The sequence below is a fragment of the Hippocampus guttulatus genome, chromosome 11 (genome assembly GCF_054856545.1).
Source record: "Hippocampus guttulatus isolate MCC_2025c chromosome 11, RoL_Hgut_1.0, whole genome shotgun sequence".
NCBI lineage: Eukaryota > Metazoa > Chordata > Actinopteri > Syngnathiformes > Syngnathidae > Hippocampus > Hippocampus guttulatus.
This window is the reverse complement of record NC_141271.1, coordinates 19,870,326-19,893,151: the sequence shown is the minus strand read 5'-3', so window position 1 is coordinate 19,893,151 and position 22,826 is coordinate 19,870,326. Positions and strand designations below refer to the sequence as shown.

The 22,826-nt window shown below is 46.0% G+C and overlaps 2 protein-coding genes across 2 annotated transcripts; both read left to right on the top strand.

Moving 5' to 3' along the window:
* Positions 1 to 2,231: 2,231 nt before the first annotated feature.
* LOC147198570 (uncharacterized) lies at positions 2,232 to 5,285 on the top strand. The gene is made up of 3 exons (XM_086124145.1): positions 2,232 to 2,697; positions 3,523 to 3,683; positions 4,488 to 5,285. The coding sequence occupies exons 1-3, from the start codon at positions 2,232 to 2,234 to the stop codon at positions 4,800 to 4,802; spliced, it is 942 nt and encodes a 313-aa protein (XP_085980271.1). The 3' UTR covers positions 4,803 to 5,285.
* Positions 5,286 to 6,307: 1,022 nt separating this feature from the next.
* cfap65 (cilia and flagella associated protein 65) lies at positions 6,308 to 19,518 on the top strand. Its single transcript, XM_086123859.1, has 33 exons — positions 6,308 to 6,388; positions 6,523 to 6,695; positions 6,779 to 6,881; positions 6,967 to 7,133; positions 7,233 to 7,441; positions 7,542 to 7,678; positions 8,191 to 8,416; positions 8,503 to 8,771; positions 8,901 to 9,077; positions 9,150 to 9,388; positions 9,468 to 9,621; positions 10,270 to 10,383; positions 10,949 to 11,206; positions 11,317 to 11,456; positions 11,556 to 11,640; positions 11,725 to 11,871; positions 11,991 to 12,156; positions 12,667 to 12,795; positions 12,875 to 13,088; positions 13,196 to 13,324; positions 13,840 to 13,930; positions 14,020 to 14,099; positions 15,037 to 15,103; positions 15,214 to 15,324; positions 15,851 to 16,042; positions 16,166 to 16,309; positions 16,434 to 16,559; positions 16,724 to 16,840; positions 17,364 to 17,498; positions 17,608 to 17,816; positions 18,046 to 18,174; positions 18,447 to 18,791; positions 19,143 to 19,518. The coding sequence occupies exons 1-33, from the start codon at positions 6,308 to 6,310 to the stop codon at positions 19,249 to 19,251; spliced, it is 5,172 nt and encodes a 1,723-aa protein (XP_085979985.1). The 3' UTR covers positions 19,252 to 19,518.
* The last annotated feature ends 3,308 nt before the right edge of the window (positions 19,519 to 22,826 follow it).

Genomic DNA, 22,826 nt, shown 5'->3' with positions numbered 1-22,826 from the left:
CTCTCAAATATATTTTTATAATCATTTGTTTCGGATGTACTATAATTATTTTCTGTATAAGAATGAATTTGGTGTTCAAGAAGTCTTTCTTCAAACTTTGAGTCTTGAAAAAGAGGGGGTCGTCTTATAATCAGAGCCGTCTTATATGCGGGCCAATACGGTAAAATTATTATTATTTTTTTTTTTATTCCTATCACAAAAACCTGTCAGTTGAACAGGGGTGTGTCAGGATTTCTGATCGTCAATATTGAACAGGTTTTACCTTTCCAACTTTTGCCCGTGACTGTTTTCAGAGTACATCAAAGAGCGAAATTTACACCACATGCTCGGGTTAATCTTTTCGGGAACATCCGATAATCGATTATCTGTATGTGTGTACCCCGCTTAGAAAGAACCGCAAAACATCTTGTGTGTATCGGGGACACTTCACGTGAATGACTCTCACCGCTTGATTGTATTAGATTACTCGTCAGAAAATCGTCATGTAATGACTCAGAGATAATACACACACACACACACACACACACACACACAGACGGTCATCCAGCAGGTGTTGGTGTGTTTGTCTTTCAAGCGGTTTTGTTTTCTCAAGCCTGCCGCAGCCTCGCAGCTTCTTATCAGTTCGCCGCGAGCTGCCGGGGGAAATCACCTGCAGTGAAAAGTGAGGACAAGTTTTCAAACGACAATACTTGATGATCATCATGACCTGATGCTGGAATAAATAAAACTGTAATAAAGCGCGAAATGTATGTCGCCCTGGACGCATAAAGTTATTTGTGCCTTTCCGTCGTCATACTTTTTGAGGCTCGAAAGTGACACATTGAAGATCATGTCCACAGATTTCCATTCAGCCATTATTTATGCCTATTAAACGAAATAAAAGTATTGTTTACTTTGTACCAAAAAAACAAAACTATTCATACTTTGCGTCAGGTGTTGGCCGCCTCTTCTGTTTTTAATCCTAACTTGATGACACAGAGAGCTTTTGTTCACACCTCGTTGGTCCACACTGAGGGGAAAATGAGTTTACTGCCGTTTATGACTTCTAATCTGCTTGGTGCATGTGCGCGGTGATAAAAGGGCAGCAAAGCCTCAAAGTTTGTTGGGCTTCTTCTCATAAAAGGTAATGAAGAGTTAGTTGTAAACTGATGTCTTTCCGCAAACTGTAATCACGGCGATATGGATGTAACCAAAGAATGACACGTACCGTACAGTGTTGTGAGAAAGTATTTAAAGTCTTTTTTTTTTTTTCTCAGTTTCCCCACTTTCCTTACCGGGAGTGACCACCTCCCCCTCCCCCATACCCAGAACTTTTTGGAACATGTGTGTCAGATTATGTCGAACGAAAATGGAAAATTTCAGAAGAAAAACATGATGCCAACATGGTGGTGGTGGTAGTGTGATGATCTGGGCCTGCTGTCCCATTCCAGGGCATGGACGATTTGCTGTGATTGATCGCGAAACCTCAATTCTGCTCTTCGCCCCAAAATCCTGAAGGATATTTCATGTTTTAATGTAGTAAGTTGTCATAATGAAAAGGATCAATTTGACGACTGCATTCGGCTCAACAAAACAAAAGAATTCCTTCCGATTCAGGTCACAGGCAGAACCCAACGTAGGTGTGTCTTCTTTCTAAATATGAAATATTTTAATTACGGTATTCTTTTGTACTATTTCATTATTTAACGCATGGCCTTATTTGATTTTCTTTTTTACAGTATCGAAGAAGAGCAAGATGGTTTCACGGCTGGTAACTTTGAAGACAAAGAGGACTCCACTAGCCAGAGTTCACCACTTGATCATGTTTCAGCAGATAAATATACTGTCGGAACAAGAACATGATCTCGCTGTACTGCCATTTTATTTTTCACGTTGTAATGTAAAATTCATTCAAATGGCGAAATTCATTGATTATGTCTGTATGATGTATGATTGAACTTTTTTTTTTTCTGGTGCGGCAGCAGTATTCTTCTCCCGTCGAGGACTTGAGCCGGGTGAATGTGTGAATCCTCTGCTGTCGAGCCACTTGCCCCCCCCCCCCCCCCCCCCCAAGGCTCCTGGCCAATCACTGTGGAGCAGACTTTATAGCTCCTGGCTCTGACTTCTTCCAAATGGGTGAGCATTTTTTAAGAGGTCCCCAAAAAGGAAACGTCTCCTCACAGGGGCCACGTCAAGTGCGTCGAACTCGAAGAGCACTTTCAAGTCTCCCGTGGAAGCATCACACTTTCGGGATGGACAGAACGGCCTCCCACCTGGAGAAGTCCAAAAACTTCCGCATCGAGGCGCTCCTGGCTCACCGTGTGGACCAGAGGCCGGCGATCGGCGATGGCGCTTCCCCGCAGGCGGCCTCCACCGGGAGCCCCGTCCACAGCCCGCGGTCCGAGACGCCCTCCCCTCGGCCCGTCGACGCCACCCAGGCCCAGCCGGCGATGACGCCCGAGGCCGCCGGCTCCAACTTCTCCCAGGCGGGGTTCGGCGCCATGCACGTCGCGGGGTTCCTCGGGATGCACCCGAGGTCCGTGTACCCTTTGGCGGCTGTCGGCGCCCAGCCGTCCGCCTTCGCGTATCCGGGCTTCCCGCAGCTGGTCCAGCCGTACCCGGGTCACTTGACGGCGAGCAGCGTGGCCGGGGTGCACCCGCTGGAGCCCTGGATCAGAGCCGGGATGATGATGTTCCCGAGACTCGGTGACTATGGAGGTCAGTGCGTCCACGTCACGTCCGAACCCCCCCCCCCCCCCCCCACATATTCATACATACATACATATATATACAAAAACTGATATAAGAGAAATATAGACTTACTGTATTAGTTTGATAGTTGTGTGTAACTGTAACGTTTTATTCATGAATATAAGGTTCATTATATCATAACTACATTTCAAAATGTAAACCCTGAAATTAAAAAAAAAAATCATACAGTATTTTCTATATCCACTTTTGTGTTACCGTAACAAATTCATTTGTTGCTCTCCTTTCGCGATCCAAAACGGTAAACTTGGGGCTGTGTGGGCGTCTTTTAACTTGTCTGTTCGGGATGATTTATCTTGTTCAATGAGAGATGCAAAAATGTGTAAAAGCCGAACTAGAGCAAGCACTTCATCAATGGATAATGTTTACCGTGTTTTCATTTCGATAATGGACCTATGTGGGTTTTTATTGCTCCTTCAAAGCAATATCATCTTGGGGAAGCAGAGCTGGGCCTGATAGTCCTGAACAATAGAAGTCTGCATATTTCAAGGTTTTAAAATATTCTGATTTTTTTTTTAAATGGATGATTACTAATGCTGTATGGAATTGAATAATCCTATTATTATTCTCCTTTCACGCACCTTAAATGAACCTGCAAGCATAATACAAATGCAATATAAACATAGCAATTGAGTAAATGTGATTGCATCGAGCAATGAATACCCGAGTATATTTACAGCAATAGCTAAACAAAACCATCAACTACTGTGCAAATAACACGATTGAAATCGATTTCTATTTTAATCTGAAAAACCACGCCGCGTCCCTCGGCAGCGCCACCTCAAGCCGGTTTGTTGGGGAAGTGTCGGAAGCCCAGGACAGCGTTCACCAGCCAGCAGCTGTTGGAACTCGAAAACCAGTTCAAGGTCAACAAGTACCTTTCCAGGCCCAAACGTTTTGAGGTGGCCACCTCACTCATGCTGACTGAGACCCAGGTACTGTCTGCGGATCACTGCCGTTGCACCGCGTTGGCCACATTGTGCGCTATAGCGCTGAAATCTGTCAAGTGATGTGGAGTTTGGGAATTCGAATCCAAATCATCTTCATTGGCACGGTGCTGCTGCATGTTAAAAACGGACAAGGAATTTGTCACCTGTATTTTTCTTCGGCCCATTATTTTAACATGCATTTACTTTCACATAATTCATCCCATACACGTCATTCCAATGTCAAACTATTCCAAAAAATACTCACCTTACGGACTGTTATTTTTCTCCCCTCCAAAAATTCGGTTTTGCCCAAATTCCACATTTTCAACTAAAAGCACCCCATTCATTCGCAATGGGACATTCAACATTGTTTCCATTTGAAATCCAAAGCATTCAACTCATTCAATACACTTTTGTAACAATTTTCATCTTGCCAAAATTTTCATCACGAAAATGCCCACCAAAAAAATATTTTCTATCCCATTGACGCATTCAGCAAAACAGATTTACATCGCCCTTCCCATTTAATTAAAATGCAAACCATTCACCACATTTAATTCACCTTGCTAACAATTTTCAACATGCCAAAATTTTTCACGCCCCACAAAAAAAGTCATCATTATCATTCCACATCATTTAATATACCTGTAATTACATATCGTTCTGTATCATTCAGCATCATTCCACAAAAATGCTTATTTTTACATTCAGCATGTCCGCATTTACATTTCACCAGAAATTGCAAATGTCGAGTTACAATGTGACAACCGCCTGCAATGTTCAAACGTGCCTTACGCTACTCTGTCCCAGGTTAAAATTTGGTTCCAGAACAGGCGAATGAAGTGGAAGCGAAGCCGTAAAGCGAAGGAGCACGCGAACCCGACGTCCCCGCTGAGCGACTGCGAAAGGGCCGACAGTGTCCAGCTCCAGGTGGACTCTCCGAGCTCCAGCCTGGAGGATGAAGAGGAGCTCGAAGGCGAGGAAGAGGACGAGGATCCGAGTGTGCTGCCGGGTTCTCTGGGCTCCCTCTTGAGGCGTGCCGGAGGGGTCACGGAGAACTACCGGTCTTATTTGGAAGAGGAACTGGAGGAGGGAAGTTCAAGAAGAAGTGGGGTTTTCCCGTAGTTGTGACATGTGTTTTCATTGTTTGTGTTTGTGTATTGCTCCGGAGAGGCCAATGCACAATGTAGCAGGTGCGCAGATTTTATTTATCTCAAGTCAGTCGTTGAAATGTTGTGTCAAACCGCAATGACTCTTTCCACGTAGCGTTAAGTTAGTGAATGATTCTGAGCCAGACTTCAGAGTCCACACAGGCCTGCAGGATGTTTGTTTACATAGTCATGGAATATATTTTTAAATTATTTCATCTCTATGGCCGAGCGTAACTGCACCAGCTCTTCAGACTTTTGTTGTTGCGTGGCTATTATTAGTACTTCCTGGTTTGGTTTACGGGCCATGCGAATATAGACCAAAAAAATTACATTTTTCGGAAGCCTTACAATGTTTTGAAGGTTTTTTTTTTCTTTGGTCCAGTTTAAAATTGATGCAACTGTTAATGAAATGAACTTGCTATGGCAGGAAAATGTAAGCATAGATTTCACACATAACCTGTTTGATGGAATTCTACTCTTAGTTAGCCTGTTTTCCGTTTGTTTTTTTAAAATGTTCTCAATGAGTGTGATTAATATTTTCAGAGTGATATAATTAATATATATTATCCTGTTTTTGCAACTGTGGGTTTTATTTAAAAAAAAATTGGGGTGGGGGGTTTAAGGGGGAATACCATTGCTGAACAAATAAAGTTCATATGAAGAACAAATGGCAAAGCAATGCAACCTATCTTTAGGACACGCAGTTGGCAAATATATGCCAAGGCGATCTGTTCGTTTTGTGCTAACACCCCCCCCCCCCCCCCCACAATAATACTGCTTCGCTTTGTCGTCCTCCATCGGCTTCCGTAGTTACCATGGCAACATACAACACGTCAAGCACTCACTGTAAACTCAAAATTCCTCTACAAGGTTGTCGATGTATTTTTTATTGTTTTTTTTATTCTAAGCATACAACACAAATAGAATAAGTTGTTGCTGTCCTACTTGAAGCAGGTAAGCGTGTGTTTGGCTCCGATTAACATGTTAACAACAGTTCAACTCTTACCTTTTAATGTGTCGGTGTCAAGAGTGTAAAATGGAAGTTTGAATGACTTTATTGGTATGTATTGTAAGACAAAGCCTTCTATGTTAAGGACATAGATGTACAAGTAATCTAATAATAATTTAACGTGTAAAGGTAAGAGCTAGCGAAAGTGCTAAGCGGTTACTTAGCTTGTACTTAAGCAAGCATTTAACGCGCAACTATTTGAAATAGTATCGAATTTATTTAATTGATTTTTGTTCTCGGCCGCAAACATGATGAACGTATGGACATATTCCGTCACCTTTTCAATATTGTCTGGCAATGTTTGTTGTTGTTGTTGGTGCTGGTTTTTCGTGATCGGTGACGCTTAGGCTGACTTTCCTGTTCTCATATGCTGGACAGAAAATACATATTTGTCGTTCAGGTTATTCAGATTGCCATTGTAAATATGAACATAAGGAAACACGTCGCTCACGTTTTCCTTTTCTGCAGTCATGTTAGCTGAGTCTGAGGGTCCAAAACCAATTGGGTCAGAAGCACTGTGGAAGTCCTCCATTATTGTGAACAATACCAAAGTAAGTTTTTTTTTTTTAATTTTTTATATGGTGCAGAATACAAAAGCATGGCGAGAACATACAGTACATGGCAACCTTCTTTTCATTGCATAGTTCTTCTATCATTTTTCTCTCTCTTTTTCCTCCCCTGGCAGCATCCAGTAACTCACCACCAGCACAAGCGGCGTGCGCCCATTCAAAGAAGCTGCTTCCTGGGCCTGGAAACGAAACCCGAGCTGCTATGGGAGGACTGGGATGAGGGCGGAGAATTCACCAAGTCGCTAACGTTAAAGAACATCGGCCTCAAGCTCCAGAAACTTCAGTTAAGGTTACCAACGTTTTTTTTAAAGACAACACGCAAGTAAGAATTGGATCCATCCGCATGAGTATCCCATCTTGGATCCCCCTCAGACCTCCGGTGACCAAATTCTTCAGCATCTCCAGTTCCCGCAACGTCGCCGTGAGCCCAGGGACGACTTTGTCCATACCGGTCACTTTTAAACCTGAAGAGAAGGTACATATTGCCCGTCATAGATTGGTTTAAGACTATCGAGCGCACACGGCTGTTTGACGTGGTCTCTGTCCCATGTGTTGGACAGTGCAAGTACGAGGACAGCATCGAGTTTCAGGGCAAAGATGGCAGCTTCCAAGTATCGCTTCAGGCTGTGGTTCCCATTCCGGCCCTCGAAGTTCCCGACACTGTGCTCCTTCCACTCTGTGCGGTGCATCAAACCGCTTCTGCTCCTTTTCTGCTGAAGAATCTCAGGTATCATATCATCCCGACCTTGACCTAAAAAAAATGTCCCTGTTGGCCTCTTAACTTTTCCGTCAATTGTCTTGCCCGTGTGATGCGTCTGTCACGCAGCAAACTGCACACGTACTTCCACTGGGAGTGTTCGGAACCTTTTCAAGTGAGTCCGGAGGAAGGCGTGCTGAAGCCCAGCCAGGAGATTCAGCTCATGGTTGTGTTCCAACCACAGCTGGCGCTCTTGTACAACAAACTGGCCGCTTGCCGTTTCGGGGAGGAAGGGGAAAAAGCCGACGGCTGCGTCGCCGTGCGTCTTCAGGGAGTGGGTACTGTCAATCTCGACCAACACACTTCCAAGTGTGTGAACACGTGAAGGCTGCATGTGGAATCATTCGCCCCTAATCTGGTTTGCTCTCCCGGTGAAAGCCAAGTACCCGTGTCTTCAGTTGAGAAGCCCGAGTTCGAAAGCTGATCAACAACATGGCGGTCCCGTGCTAAACTTTGGTTCTGTCGCAGTCGGACAAAGCGTGCAGAAATGTTTTGACATCTGTAATCCCTCGCATGTGAGTATGGCTGGATTTTAAAAGGGCCGAAAATTCTGATTTTTTTTTTTCAACTCTTTCATTCCACAAGACGTACTTGTACGTCTTTTCAAAATTAGGTCCCGGCTACCAAGGACGTACTTGTACGTCTAAGTCTTTTTTTTTTTTTTTTGTGCATCATAGAGAGGAGGAGGTCTGATGCAATCTGTGAATGAGAATAAGCCGTTTGCATTGTAAATCATGTAAAAAAAGCGACCAGTAGGTGGCAGTGATGCCTCACGTGATTGAAATTCATGCTTAAAAAGCTTTTTGTAAAGCTCTTTTTCTCCGTTTTTTTTGCCCAGAAATAGCCATTTCCATGAAACTTAGCCATTTCGTAATGCCGATTGCTGAAGAATGGAAAAAGATTTGTTATTTTCGATTCAAATTCTGAACTTGGAATCAGATTTGTATCCTCCTTTGAAAAAGCTCTAATTCGATGTGTTTTGTTTTGGGGGTTTGTTTTCCATTTGCCTGTCGCCGCCGTCTTCCAGGTCACTGCGTTTTTTTCCCTTGCCCGACTTTCTGGAGGGGTGCCCCTGTTGGGGTGCCAATTCGTCTGTGAAGTCAGCAGCAATCGGGTCGCTCCAGGTGGAAGCATAACGGCGAAAGTCACCTTTGTGCCAACTGTTGCCGATTGGGTCTTTGTGGAGTACTTGACGGTCGAATGCAAAGGGGCACTCAACCAAACGGTGCTCAAGCTCATTGGAAACTCGACGGGTATGACGCACAAATGTATTTGTGATCGTAGCGAGACAGAAATGCATCGCCGTACAATGCCTCGTTGTTTTGTTTGTTGTTACTAGGCCCCAAGCTGTCTTTTTCTTCATCCCTGGTCGACTTTGGCTGCATTGAACTGGGAACCACGGCGTCGCAGACCATCGAGATGATTAATTCTTCGTGCGTTCAGGCGACCTACCAATGGGACCTCGACTGCGCCGGACACAGCGTGTTCAGCATCCAACCGCAAAGCGGCACCTTAGCCGCCAAGAGCTGTTTAACGCTGACCGTCTGCTACCTCCCCACCGCGCCTTTTGCCCATCACAGAAGCGTGCCGTGTTTCGTACTGCACGGGGTAAGCAAGTCGCGCTATACCACCATTCCGACTCCTATACCACAAATACCGAGACTCAAACGTTGTCACGGCTGATATATTCGCCAACTGGAACGTTCGTCGACCTCCGGTGCATCTTTTCTTTCATAGGCGCCGTTGTTCCTTGACCTGATCGGTACGTGTCACTCCGATCTGGAGAAACCAGCTGTACTGACACCAGAACATTTAGCCGACAGTCCGGAGGATCGCTCGGACGTCGTTAGCGTCTTGCTGCCGAGCAATAGCACTCAGCTGGATCCGCTGGCGTTCGGCTTATCTGCGGAAGAGGTGAATTGTGGTCCCGCCCTCAAAATAACGTTTCGGTCGGGTTTGTATGTCATTTTCCCCGTCCTTTTCCAGAAAGCGAGCCGACAATCAGATAATATCTCCATCGCCCGGTCGATGACTCCCAAGGAAGACGCCGACCGGCCCGGCTCGGCGGAAGCGGATTCATCCGCTTTGTCCTCACCGTCCACACGCGTATCGGCGGTGCCCAGCGAGCTGCTGTTCAATCACATCACGTCCCCCTGGCCCAGGTCGACTTCATCCGCCGCTTCTCAGGGGGTGGCCATCACCAACAACTCGGCTGTGAAAGTCACGTAAAGTTGTCTCCATCCTTATATTTGGGCCCCCCCCCCCCCAAAAGAACGGATTTGACGCCAGGGCTTTCTCTTGCAGCCTGATGTGGACCAACGCCCCGGACTCTCCCTTCTCTGTCTCTCCCTCCACACGCGAGCTGTGGCCACTGAAGTGCACCTCATTCAGAGTGACTTACAGTCCGAAGGAAGTGAACACGTTTCACGCAGCTCAACTGGAGTGCCTCGCTCTGCAAGTAAGGAGGACTTCTTGAAAACGTTTGGGTCACTTTCTTTCAAGACTGTTGCATTTGTTAATGAGCCGACTGTGGTCATATTGGAGGACCGGCTTCAATACGTTCTTTTGGGATTTTTTTTATTCCTTTCCGTGTGAATAATTACAATATCCATCCATCCGTTTTCCGATCCGCTTTATCCTCACAAGGGTGGCGGTGGGTGCCGGAGCCTATCCCAAGCTTTCTTCGGGCAGTAGGCGGAGGACACCCTGAAGCGGTTGCCAGGCAATCGCAGGGCACACAGAGACGAACAACCATCCGCGCTCGCACTCGCACCTCGGCACAATTTAGAGTTTTCACTTTTTGGAACGTGGGAGGAAACCGGAGTACCCGAAGAAAACCCACGCAGGCCCGAGGGAGAATATGCAAACTCCACACAGGAAGGCCGGAGCCCAGATTGAACCCACAACCTCTGCACTTTGAGGTCGACGCGCTAACCACTGGACCACCGGGCCACCCCTAATTACAATATGCGCTTTAAATATTTTTGCTATTTGGTAGCACTTTGGATTCTTGTTTATCCTGACATGCAATATGCAGGATATGAAGTGATGCATTCTATTCGTCTCCCCTTTTTCTGCCGTGATGCAGCAAAGTCCGTCTTGGAAGAACGAGGAACAGATAAGTCCCCCCTGGTGCGTCATCGTCCGAGTCATTGGACACTCCTTTGAGCGTGGCAAAGAGCACTTCTACCCACACTTCTCTCTTGAGCCAAATAAAGTGGTAAGCGTGTCACCCGACAGCTACGGAAAAATACAATCGATGGTACATAATAGAGAGACCGAGATACGGTTTCAAAATTCATGCATGTGACCTTGGACCTGTACAACTCAATTGAATTAAAAAAGGAAAGAAAATGGAGAGAGGGGAATTTAAAAAAAAATAGAGAATTGCAGTAATGTGGTTGCACAAGTCTGCACACCCTCTTTCTTGTAAATGGGAAGTGGCTGTGTTCAGAATCAACCAGTCACATTCAAACTTATGGGAGTCAGCACACCGTTGAAAATGCTTCTCATGAACCCCAAATACATTTCAGCTCTTCCGGGCGGCTTTCGCAGACATTTTTGCGTTATGCCAAAACATTTCCACATGTGTTTGGGAGATTTTGTTTCAGTGCAGAACGTGTTTTGTGGTGTACGTCACACGAATGCTCCAAAACCTTTTCAAAAGATTCATTGGGCTCATTTTCATGTGGGAATGTCGATTTCTTTTTTTATATCCACTGTATCTGCCGCCGCTGCTTCAAACGGTATCCTTGCGCATCAACTCTTTTGCGCTTCACTTGTAGGTATTCACAGGCCTTGACGTTCGATCCTATCAGACCTTGCTCCTCCGCAACAATTGCGAGCGGCCCCTCACCTTCTGTCGCAACCTCAACGAGAGCTTCGACCCCCCCTTGGAAGCGTCGGTGTCAGTGGTGCCGAGGTGCGGCTTGATCCCGCCTGGGGCCCACCAAATCCTCACCGTCATAACTACTCCCAAAGAAGATTCTCCCACCGAGGGAATCGAGCTGCGCCTCCAGTTCAATTGCAGCAATTACACAAAGGTGCAACACCGACGGGCCCCCGGCCGGGGGGACATCAACGTTCCTCACCCCCAGAGCTTCTTTTTTTTTTTTTTTTTTTTAATGCACCTTTTTGAATTACCTCGCATTAGGAAATTACAGTTTTCAGCATCCTGGAAAAGATGAAGGTGTCACTGAGCGGAGGGGGCACTTTATATTTCCAAGATACGTCCGTGGGCTCCCCGACCCACCAGACTCACATCATCAGAAACATCTGCCACATTCCTCTGGGGTGAGTTTCTTTCTGTCATGTGGGGAAACGAACGGTCCCTCTTCTTCTTTGCAAATCAGCGCATCCTAAATCTGATCTTCTCCGATGATGGCGTGATAGCTTCCAATGGAACATCCATTACTCAGACCAGCATCTCATCTCCGTTCAACCGGAAGCCGGTCAACTGCAAGCCAACGAGTTTGCGGTAAGAGGCGATCTGTTCGTACCATCTGAAATCATCCAAAGAGCTTTTAAAAAATGCCTTTTGGGGGCCATTTTGACATCACAGCAGCAGAAATGGTCCTTTAATCCAAAGGAAGAGAAAACATATGTCCTTGAACCTGTTCTCATCATCTGGCCAATTCAAAACCCCAATTATAACAAGTCCATCCTTACCCTCAAAGTCATGGGAAAAGGCGCCAAAGGCTTCATACAGGTACGGCCATTTACGTATCCGTCCGTCTTGCTTGATTACAAGTGTCGGGCCCGTTTGTTAAAAAAGTGGCGCGACAGCGGGCCAATGAGCACAAATGTGCATTTGCATTCCCTGCTCAGGCGATTAAAGAAGTCTTGGAAATGGGAGATACGATGGTCGGACGTGCTCAGTCAATTGATGTTCCCCTGGTGAACAACAGTACCTGCTCAATCTCCTTCAGTGTTTCCATTGAGCAGACGCTACAAGATGAGCAACTTCATCCGGACCTTCAACCTGCGGCCATTGGTATATCTTGTAGTGCACCCTTTCCCAACCTTTAGTGAGCCTATGCACGTTTTGCATAAGAAAAACCTTGGATTGACCACGATTGAGGTTTTTATTTTGTGACCACTCCCACAACGGCGCAGCAACTTGCCGCTGCACACAGTTATGCCAAACAGTTATGCCGAATTTATGCCGGTCACGAAAATAGAGCCCGGAGTCTTCTTCAAAAATGTTTTATTCCGGGCAGCACGACTGGTCAGCGCGTCGGCCTCGCAGTGCAGAGGTGCAGGGTTCGATTCCATCTCTGGTCTCCCTGTGTGGGATGGATGAAGTTTTATTCCAAAAACGTATACTTATTATTACCAAATAATTTACGGGGCAATTAAGTGAAAGTGGATCGTTTGGATAGTTTCCTCTGGCACAGTGTTTGAGAATCACTGCTCTTGTACTTTTGGTGTCCGTCCTCGTATGTCTCTGTGTCTTTAATAAGTCCAAGCTGAAACTTACTGAGTCGGACTTGATCTTTCCCAGCCCTGCAACTTGACTGTGAAGGGGGAACCGTGGCCTCGCACTCTACCTTTATGCTCCGAGCCACATTTCGGCCAGATCGTCAAGCCCACTACAGGTGGACCATCAGCTACCAGACACTGAGTTGCAGCGGTACAGACAGAAGAAAACGCATGCGCTTGAAAGAACGACACTTGTTTTCAGCCGGTTTCATCTCGTTGCTCCTCCCCAGGCGTGCTGTTGTGCCCTCCGCAAGCGGTGTGCGAAGTGCGCGGCAAGGGCGTGTTCCCCACCATGCAGGTGAGCGACGTGTGCAGCGGCGGCGGCGCGGCTTGGCTCAACAAGTCGTACGTGTGGGAACTCCTCTCGGTGGACTGCCTCAACACGCAGCTGCTCTCCATCCCCTCCCCTGTGGAGCACACGTACAGAAGCCCCAGAAGCCACAGGTGAAGCGCACGGGAGGATTCTTGAAGTATCCAATGGATTTCGCGGGGGGTTTTCCAAAATCGGAACGATTGTGGCACCGTCACACTGTGGTTGCTTGTCTTTGTAGAATGGGCAAGTACCCGGCCATCTTGATCAAAGCCATGCTGGATGTTAACTTCAGTGCGGCTCCCCTGAATTCTGAACCCTCGACGTTTGCGTTGGTCTTCTACAACCCTGGCAGCATCCCTGTCGAGTGGTAAGTTGTTAAGATAATGTGTCCACGGCCTGCTTCAAATGCCGCCTCCCGTCACTGGCTTTTGAGTTCATTTTAAGAGTTTGTTTTTAAAATCTCTGAGCTGCGTTCGCGAACGTCACATGACCAAACTCAGATAACCGGTGCGCCATGAGTGGTCGTTGCCCGAGCCCTTGGCCACTATGATGTCATTTTCAGTCCACAGCAAGTGGCAGTACAAGGCAAAATGGCCGCCCCCTGAGTTGGATTCAAACAGCTTGATTTTTAGTTCATATATCACAAACGCATTGTTCATCAGAATACAGTCTTTCGACAAGTGGGGGCCATTTTTTAAATTGTTCTCTTTTCAACTGGATATGAAAGATGAAGTTCCAAAAAGTGGGGTAAAAATTGTTGCAATCATTCTTCATCCGTGGGGTATCTTGATGGAAGCACGTCACAGATATATGCACGCACACATCCTATAATGTCAAACATTTTTGTACCGATTTACTGAATCGCTTCCTCTTGAAATTTAGGACATTCTTGTTTCCAGACGACCAACAGGTAGAATTCAAGCACTGGAGTCAGCGAGAAGAATTATGTCACAACGAGTTTGAGCAGATGCAGGCATGTCATAATTCTTCTTCGTCACATGTGACATCAATAGATTTTGGGTGACGGCTTTTAATGTCAATGTATTTTCCGGATATTTGCAGGTTGTGGAGCTTTTCAGCGTTTCTCCACTGTCCGGAACTATGCTTTCTGGACAGCAGAAAGCAGTACAGTTCAGCTACAGGTCAGACATGATCACAGCGGGCAGGGCGTCTCAAAATGGTTTACTGTTCTCTTGAGAAAGGAGAGGCTTGACTTTAGCCAGCTGCCTAAGATGAAAGAAGCCGGATTCAACAACGGCACCAATTTGCCGGTCTAATTTCAAATCACTGTCCAGTTTAAGACCCAAGTTCGAGACTTTTGGCTTAAGATAAGGAGCCAGGGGGTCCCAAGTCCGCAGGATGAGATATACAAGGGCCACTGCAGCCAAACACCATCGCATCTGTCTTCTTTTCATTGAAATTCAAGAAATGTTGTCCCATCCAGGTCTTGATTTCCTCTAGACAGGATAAACATGAAGGTTTGAATGTTTCTTTAAGATGGAGCCCAAAGGGAGCAGATACAGTGAGAACAGCAGAGGCCCCAGAATTGAGGCCTGAGGAACACCACACAACAGTGAAGCAGTTCGTCACAGAGCAACCAAGGCTAACAAAGAATTCTGTCCGCTAAATAAGACCTCAACCACTGTGATTATCTTCTCCGGTTAAACTTTGAATTTAATATCAGAATATTCTGACTTCATCTTGGAAAACTACTACTTTATTGTGGTCAGATTGGCTTTTTATCCGAGCGAAATATGTCTTTGTTCTGGTAAACAATACCGCTTTTTTTGTAGAATTAAAAAAAAATGCTCATAAAATTGCAAACGTTTTTCCTTTCAAAAATTTACTTTCTTAATGAAACAGTCTGACTTTTTTCACTTAAAAAAATTATGATGTCATCTGGGAGTGCACATGGTAATTATGTTTAATCAATGTGAGGACTCGGAGGGCTGTCCTTGGGGGGGGGGGGGGGGGTCTCGTGTCAGAAGTCCATTGCCATATGTTGACCTACGATTGACCCAGTCAATGAGCAAAATGACTGATGTGTGTTTTGCTCTTCCATCAATGTGCCTTTTACAGCCACGTCGTTGCTGGGACGCATCAATTGCCAATCATATTGAAAATCTCACACGGCAGAGAGATCTTGGTAAATTACTGCTCCAAAAGATTGGATTTGTTTTGCTTATCATGACCTCTTCTGACATGCTGCACATGTCCGAGGAAATGTGAGTTTAGCTAACCAGTTTGTTCCGACAGCTGAACTTCCAAGGGGTGACAGTGGAGCAAGACAGACCGCATCTGTACTTTTTATCCAGGCATCATGTTTTCACCCCGATCATGATCGGCGGTCTGACCCCTCCGATGCAGGTGGGACTCGAAACGTTGGCAACCTTATGCCCCATCGCGTGAGCTTATTCATACCGTGGTCCTCCGCCCCAGCTGATGTCACATCATACGCCACCCTACCAGGCCCCGCCTCTTCAAGGCACACGCGTATACGTACCCGTACGCCGCAATACGTGTATTTTGTGTATTTTGTGTACGCCTTCTGCCGCTACAGTGGAAACCCCTCTACAACGAAACCTACATGGGCAAAAATACCCCCTAGTGTGAAAAAAATGTTCATGCATGAAAGGCATTCCCACTTTTCTGCTCCCCCTACAATGAAAAGTCCCCCTGTTCCGTGAAGCGTCAAATAAGTGTATTGCTCATACTTTTGCACTATGGAATAGAAATAAAAAGTACACATATACATTTTTTTTGTACATTTGTACACATATACGTTTTTATGTACATTTGCGACAGTGAAAAGTCCCCTGTTGTGAAACGTTTCTTGCTGCAAACATGATTTAGTTGTAGAGGAGTTTCACTGTATTTGCCTTTGTGCCGTTAGACGTACGACCTTTACAACGGCGGCGATGTTCCTGTCCGTTACGAAGTGGATGCCGGCGTGTTGTCGCAGCTCCAGGAGAACAACTTTAATCAGCCGCTGCTGTGTTGCCTCAACCCGGAGGGAGTCGTCCTACCGGGGAAGATGGCCAAGCTGGAGTTCATTTTCTCTCCGCTGGAGGCCAAGATGTACACCGTACGCGTCAAGTCGGAGGCGCTCCTCAGCTGTCCCTTTTGACCAATCGTGATGTCAGGTCGTTCATGAATTGTCTGTCAGCTTCCAATGACAGTCTGCCTTGTATGAATCGTCCATTTCCAGATGGACATTCCTATTCACGTACGACATGGAGAAACCACTGTGGTGAGGTTCCATGGCTGCGGCTTCGATACGCAAAGAGATGTGTTCCCAAGCAGTGAGACCAAACCTGCACCCCCCGTACGGAAGATTCCCCTCCCCGGGCAGGTCAGATCTACACTTGTGTTCAAAAGAATCCAATTTGAACGTAATGTGTACAAAACTACGACTTCCCTTTGAAATCCTCCTGAGAACACATTGCACATTTGAAAATGTCCGTCTGTGTGTGCAGAGTGGGTTTCTTTCCACGGACAGCATCTCTCTGGGTGAGATCCCGGTGTGCTCGCACTCTTCCAGAGTCTTCTTCCTCACCAACGTGTCCTTAAAGGAAATCCTCTACAAATGGTGTTTGACTCAGGTGAGCGTCGCGCAGCTGCAAAAAGAGCTGCATCACAGGACAAATTTGAGCAGAGCAATCAATTATTCTGTTTTGGGGGTTTTTTTTCTTCTCTTCGTTGGATCGAGGGTTTTCAACGTGCCGGCTGACAAAGACTGATGGGTTCTGTTTTGTATCGGTGTAAGGTGATCCGGATCCAGCCTAAACAAGGCCTCCTCCGTCCGGGCGAGAGCATCATTTGTGTAATGACCTTCATGGCAACCGACTTCCCCATGATTTATCATCTCGACATCATATGTCAGGTATCACCCGCATTATGAGGAGTAGTATTTATTATTATTATTATTATTATTATTGCATTTATGTAGATGTTTTTACAATAACTGTACTGTCATTTAGTTCATATTTTTATTTTTGTATGTTCTTTACTGTGACTTTTGTGATTTTTTTATTATTGTTTTTTTTAATTACTTTTTTTAAAAATGATATTCCATTTTTGGAAGGCATTTACGAACAATTCTATTCATTTCATACCTCTTGTTTGGCTATATTTAGATTTTTTTTACTGCTACAATTTGAATTTTGTATTTTTTAGGTTTGTTCTGTTCAGTGATTGTGATTAATATTATTATTACCTAGAGTTTATTTATATTACTCTATTTTTTGTTCCACTCAATTTGGCCTTTGTGATTCTTTTTTTTAACTCGTGGTTTTCTTTAAGTCCTATTTTGCAGGGTGCCATTTATTACCATTTGTATTCTTTATCTCATTATCGTTCTTATTATTCACGCTCCCTATTCTGTTTCTCCTCCCGTCACCTTCCAGCTGACTGAGCAGGCCGCACTGGCGCAATATTCTGATTCTCTGCGGCGTTGGGAGCAGGAACGAGAACAGCAGCAAAATGAATTCACCATCACGGAGCGGGACCTTGCGGAAAACCGCAAGGTTCTGGTCGCTCAGGTCTGAGCGCAGACATAGCACCTCTTCAAAAGAGACGCCCGTGACGATGCGCCACTTTTTGTCCTCTTGTTTGCCACAGGGCTGCGCGGCTGCCGCTCAAGCTAAAGAGCCGCCCGCAGGCAAGCATAAGGTGACCCTACCACCTATTTGTAGCCGGGTAGCACGAGCCGAGCAGCGGGCTCGGTCTGAAGCCGTAAAAGTGTGGAAACGCCCGACAGCGCCTCAGCCTACGCTGCTTCACGTGGAGGTGACGGCGCGCTCCTATCAGTCGCAGGAATATCGGCGATATTTTCCCAACCACTTCAATAATCGCTTCAGGTGAACCGTTGAACCTTTCAAGAAGTGATTCCAAAACTCGTGTTGTTGAGTTTCGCCACGACTCTTTCCTGATTCTTTGTTTTTAATGTATTTTGATGAGAGCAGCTAACAAACGGCTAACAGGGGGAAAAAAACAAATCACAACTACCGTGTTTTCTTTGTTTTTTAAAGCATTTTATAAGTGTCTCTTACTTTCAGAGCATCATGGCAGTCTGCTTTCTGCCGACAGGTGTTTCCAAACGATCAAGCCTTTGAGGCCTAAAATATTGTCGGACACGCTACTTCAAGAGGGGCGCCCATTGCAGACGCTGGGGCCCGAGCGACACTTCCTCGAGCATGTCATCACGTCTCTGATCAGGTAATGTCGTCCTTTGAAGACAAGACGAGCGCAAGAAAGCTCGCTGGTTATCAATGGACTCCATCATGATCATTGAGCCTTCCCATTCAGAATCAATATTGACTCGTGCGCCTTGTTTCAGGTGTACTTCTTCATAGTTCAGCTTTTTCTTGATTTTGCCTCAGCTTTCACACTCAGTTTACCAGGGCAGTGGTTCTCAAAACTTAAAAAAAAAACAAAAAAAACCGCGGTTGTACTTTTAGGGTGATTTCATATTCCTTCTTTCTCCCTAGGAGCATATTGGATGACGTCGCCTTTTCCCAGTCTCTGCTTACTTTGGCATCCAAGCCCCTTTTCTACAAGCCGAAAGTCATCTTCTCCACTCCGTCGCCGATCCCACAACCGCTTATCGGGTTGGACGAGACCAATCCCGATCTCCACGTTCGCTCTGACAGCTCGGGAACGGCGGGAGGCTACGGGACGAGGCCGAAAATGGCGCCGCGCCCTGAACATATACCGGTAGGCGTGTTCAACGATATATTACTCAACACCCTCCAGAACGTGATGATGGAGGCAGCCAGAGGAGATCTGGACCTCATCGAGCACCACAGAGTGTCCTCGCCAAATGTCTCTATCAGGTAAAGACACCTTCCTCGTATATTCATCGCAATTAAAGGAGACCTGTTGTGCGGCACGTTTCACAACTTAAAATGGATCGCGTTTACTTTCATGGTTGGCGGGGGTGTCGTCTTTCACCCCTTTGTGTCCAGACTGCAAATGAATGGCGCTTGCGCAAAGTCACCACTGGCACATTTGACCGTACATCATTACCCAAATGATTCCTGATTGGGGGGGGGGGGGGGGGTGCTGGCACTGCGGGGACACAAATATTTTCAAAAAATATAGCTATATACTTTTTCAATAAAATGTCCCCTTTAAATGAAAACCTCTTAGAAGCAAATCTGTTCAGATGATGTTTCTTCCTTTAGATCCAGGAGGTATCCCACTGCCAAAGGCAAGAAGGATGACAAGGAGACACCCCAAAACAAACCAACACATGCCGAGCTATCGTCAGAACATCACACAGACACAAGTTAAATATGATATCTGTATAATGCCATCTCATATTCGACTTCCTTCATCTAGCCGGCAGTGAGCATGGCACCTAACGTGCACTCAATGTACCCAAGCACGAGCTCCTTTCCACAAGTCTTAAAATGCATTCAGGCATGATGATATACTGTACATATTTCAGTCATATAATTTATTCAAACTGCCCAAGAGAAACCATGTGAGACAGTTGAGGCTGATTTTCAAATGGGAAAATAATAAAGCACACATTGAACATTTCATGATCTGCACATTTAAATTGTAATCGTTGTACATGTCGTAAATAAAACGCTTTCATTTGAATGGCGCATTTTACATTGTTGATTACACACATTTGGATCTGTGTGTTAGGGGGTAAAGGTGACCATCGCTGCCATCTGGTGGCCACCTTGGAGCGACTCAGTCAGACTTGGCAGGACTGTAATGTGCGGTTCAGGCGTCCTCCATCTTAAACTTATTAACATTATGAAATCCTATTAAAAAATGTCTGCTCAATACTTATTCGTAACGATAGCAGGTGGCAAAGTGTAGATTATAGCGGAATGCTCATGAAGTCAAATTTAATGGGCGTGACGACGGCAGGTCAACAATTTGAAGTGTCCACTTAAATCCACTAGATGGCGCGCAATGCAAACAATCCTCTGATTGCCACTCCAGGTACTTCATTTCTTTCTGTTGCTTTGGTCCACGACGCCGGACTGAAATTTTCCCGACTTTGTGGATTATTTCTTGTCATTCTGTTTCTTTCGACGGTGTCATGGCGGCAGTTTTCATTAATAACTGGCAAGGAACCCTCGTATGACAGTACGGTAATTCGATGGAACCGAACTCTCGGCAATCTCAGTACAGTTTTGCATGCTGGAGTCAGGCAGGCAAGGACCCCGAGTCATTCATTCAGGCATGCTTACTTGGCAACATTTGTATCGGTTCTCTCGCCGCACCTGCCCCGTAATCTAATCGAGGAGGCCAGTGTTTCGCAGCCTTTATCAGAGCGAGACAAATATTTTACATTGCAAAGATCTCTGGGCACACCAGCGCGTAAAAAAAATGTCACAGAATGACGATCCTGTCTGAATGGACTCTCAAAAATCCTGACCCGTGAGAAAACGGTGGCTCGTGTCATTGCCCTCAAAGCTTTTCTTCTGCTTTGTGTGAATGTCAACAGGTGTCTACACGCAGGTTAATAACACTGTCTGCCTGTCAATATATGACACTGGCAGAGATTGATGACCCAACCATATATTTGACATAAATGAATCCATTTTGGCACATTCCCACCCGACTTGGATTGGTCCCTTGCTGTGTCGTGTTTTACTACTTCCCCGTCAAAGAAGAACCCCAAATTGTTTGAGTACAACTGCTTTCTCTGCCTAATCGCCTCCTTCACTTGATGCGCGTCGGGCGTAGCTCTTGCGTGGCCTTCCCAGGGACGGCTGCGGCTCCTTTCGAGCGTTTTCAGGCTGTCACGTGTTTGTGCATCGGATCTAATTTGAGCTGGCACATCAAATATCACCTCGGATGGGATTCCGAATCACTTTTGATCATAATCACCCGGGAATTTGTTTTGCGGATTTGGCAGCAAAGACTCACCATTATTTTTGTCCCCCCCCCCCCCCCACGTTTTGTGGGAAGCAAAGAGGCACGTGTGTAGTAAAGAGAAAAATAGAGTGGAGGGGAATTACAATGAAGAGATACTGTAGGTGGTGCGTTCTGGCTGACAGTAGGGATCCATTTCACGCCCAAATGAAAGCAAAGTAAAAGGGGGGGGGGCGGATGTGTGTCAAGCATGTGTGCGATAGGTGTGGTAGGACACGGCTTTGGTTGTGTCAGCATTTGCGGAAGGAGGGAGGGGACCCCCTTCATCACCCGGCCTGATGCTCCCCCACTCCAGCGCAACCACGCAGCACATTATTGCACGTCGTTATTTATCCTGATGATTTCTGTCCGGACATATCAGGTCAGCGCGGACGATATTGTTTGTACAGCTCGGTATTAGAAATCATACATTTCCAAGATGTACTTGACCTCTGAGCCTTTCTCCCTTTTTCATGGTTAGTGTGAGAAATGATGGAGAGAACCCTGGAGGAGAATGAAAGAGGGTGACTCTCTCCTTGGAGATGATCAAGCATGCAAAAAGGGTGTTGGAGTTTGTGTCGTCCTGACGACAAACAAGGATACAGCCGTGCCCTGACATGCGATTGAGCCGACGTGTGACTTCTTCAAGATGCGAGCTGTCTTTGGAGCGAAATGCCGATGATAACCAACATTGGCATTCTGAAGAATTTAACCCAAAGGTAGCATATACAGACTGAACAAGAGGGGTCCAAGGACTGACCCTTGAGGGACCCCACGTCATGGCCACTTGCTCAAATTCAAAACTTCCGACGGTCACCAAATAGCTCCTTTCCTCCAAGTAGGACGCGGCCCATTTTAGGACCGTTCCTTTGCATCCCACTCAAGTTTCCAACCTGTTCAACAGTATGCTAAGATCCAATGTGTCGATCGCAGCGCTGAGATCCAATCAGACCAGCACCGTCACGTGCCCTGTGTCAGACTTCTGTCTGGGATGGGAATTTATCGAAACATCCATTTGAGTTCAAGAAATGGTTGAGTTGATTCAAGACCACTTTCCCAACACTGTTAGTTAAGAAGGGAAGCTTTGAGATGCATCTAGAATTTGCTTTCAAGTAGACGGCCTGCATTCTCCTTTTTAGAAGTGGCTTGACTGCAGCTACAGTGTCCATTGAATTAATTCAAAAACTATGTTTTACAAAGTACAATATTTGAGATTGCTATTTCCCCAAATTTTGTAAATTTGTTTTTTTTTAAAAAGCCACAACATTTCCAAACATTGTGTGCTTTTGTTCGGGAGACTGGAATGGATTTCTTGTATTTCCATTCATTGCAATGGGAAAAGATTATTTGGGAAGTATGCGAACGTATTTGGAATATTACGACTATCATGCCGCAAAATGAGCTCGCCATTCTCAGCACATGGTATCCATTGCCAGCTGGGACCCAATCACAAAACTCATCCCCGCAGATTCGCGGGACATCTTGGAACGCCTCTCGGCTCTGCGGTGATGACGATGGCGGTGACGGAAACGTCACGCCGTGAGTAACGGGGGTAATTGGAAAGTAGGCAAGTGAGCCATACGCTCTCGGGGAAAAGAAAGCAAGAGTGGTTTTGGACATTCCTTCCAAAATCAAGAACCGGCGCGTCCACCTGCTCGCAACGGGGGGGAATCCTACGGAGCACGTTGCGCACTTGCGGTCAGGCTCTGGCGTTGTACGCTTAGCAGGTCATTTATTTCCTTTTCAGGTTGACTTTGGCACGATGGATGCACGGCGCAGGTGGCCAAAGTACTCCAAAGTCTGTACTTTAGTACAATTACGCATACTGGTGTACCCTAAGTACAGACTATGGACTTAACTCATCTGCCGCCAGCTGTTCTCAAAGCACAATTAGAGCATCGTGACTCATCCGGAAAGACCCTCTTCATTGAAAAAAACCCCCACTTCACCCAAAGGTTTGCATGGATGGCAGGAACGCGTTGCATTCC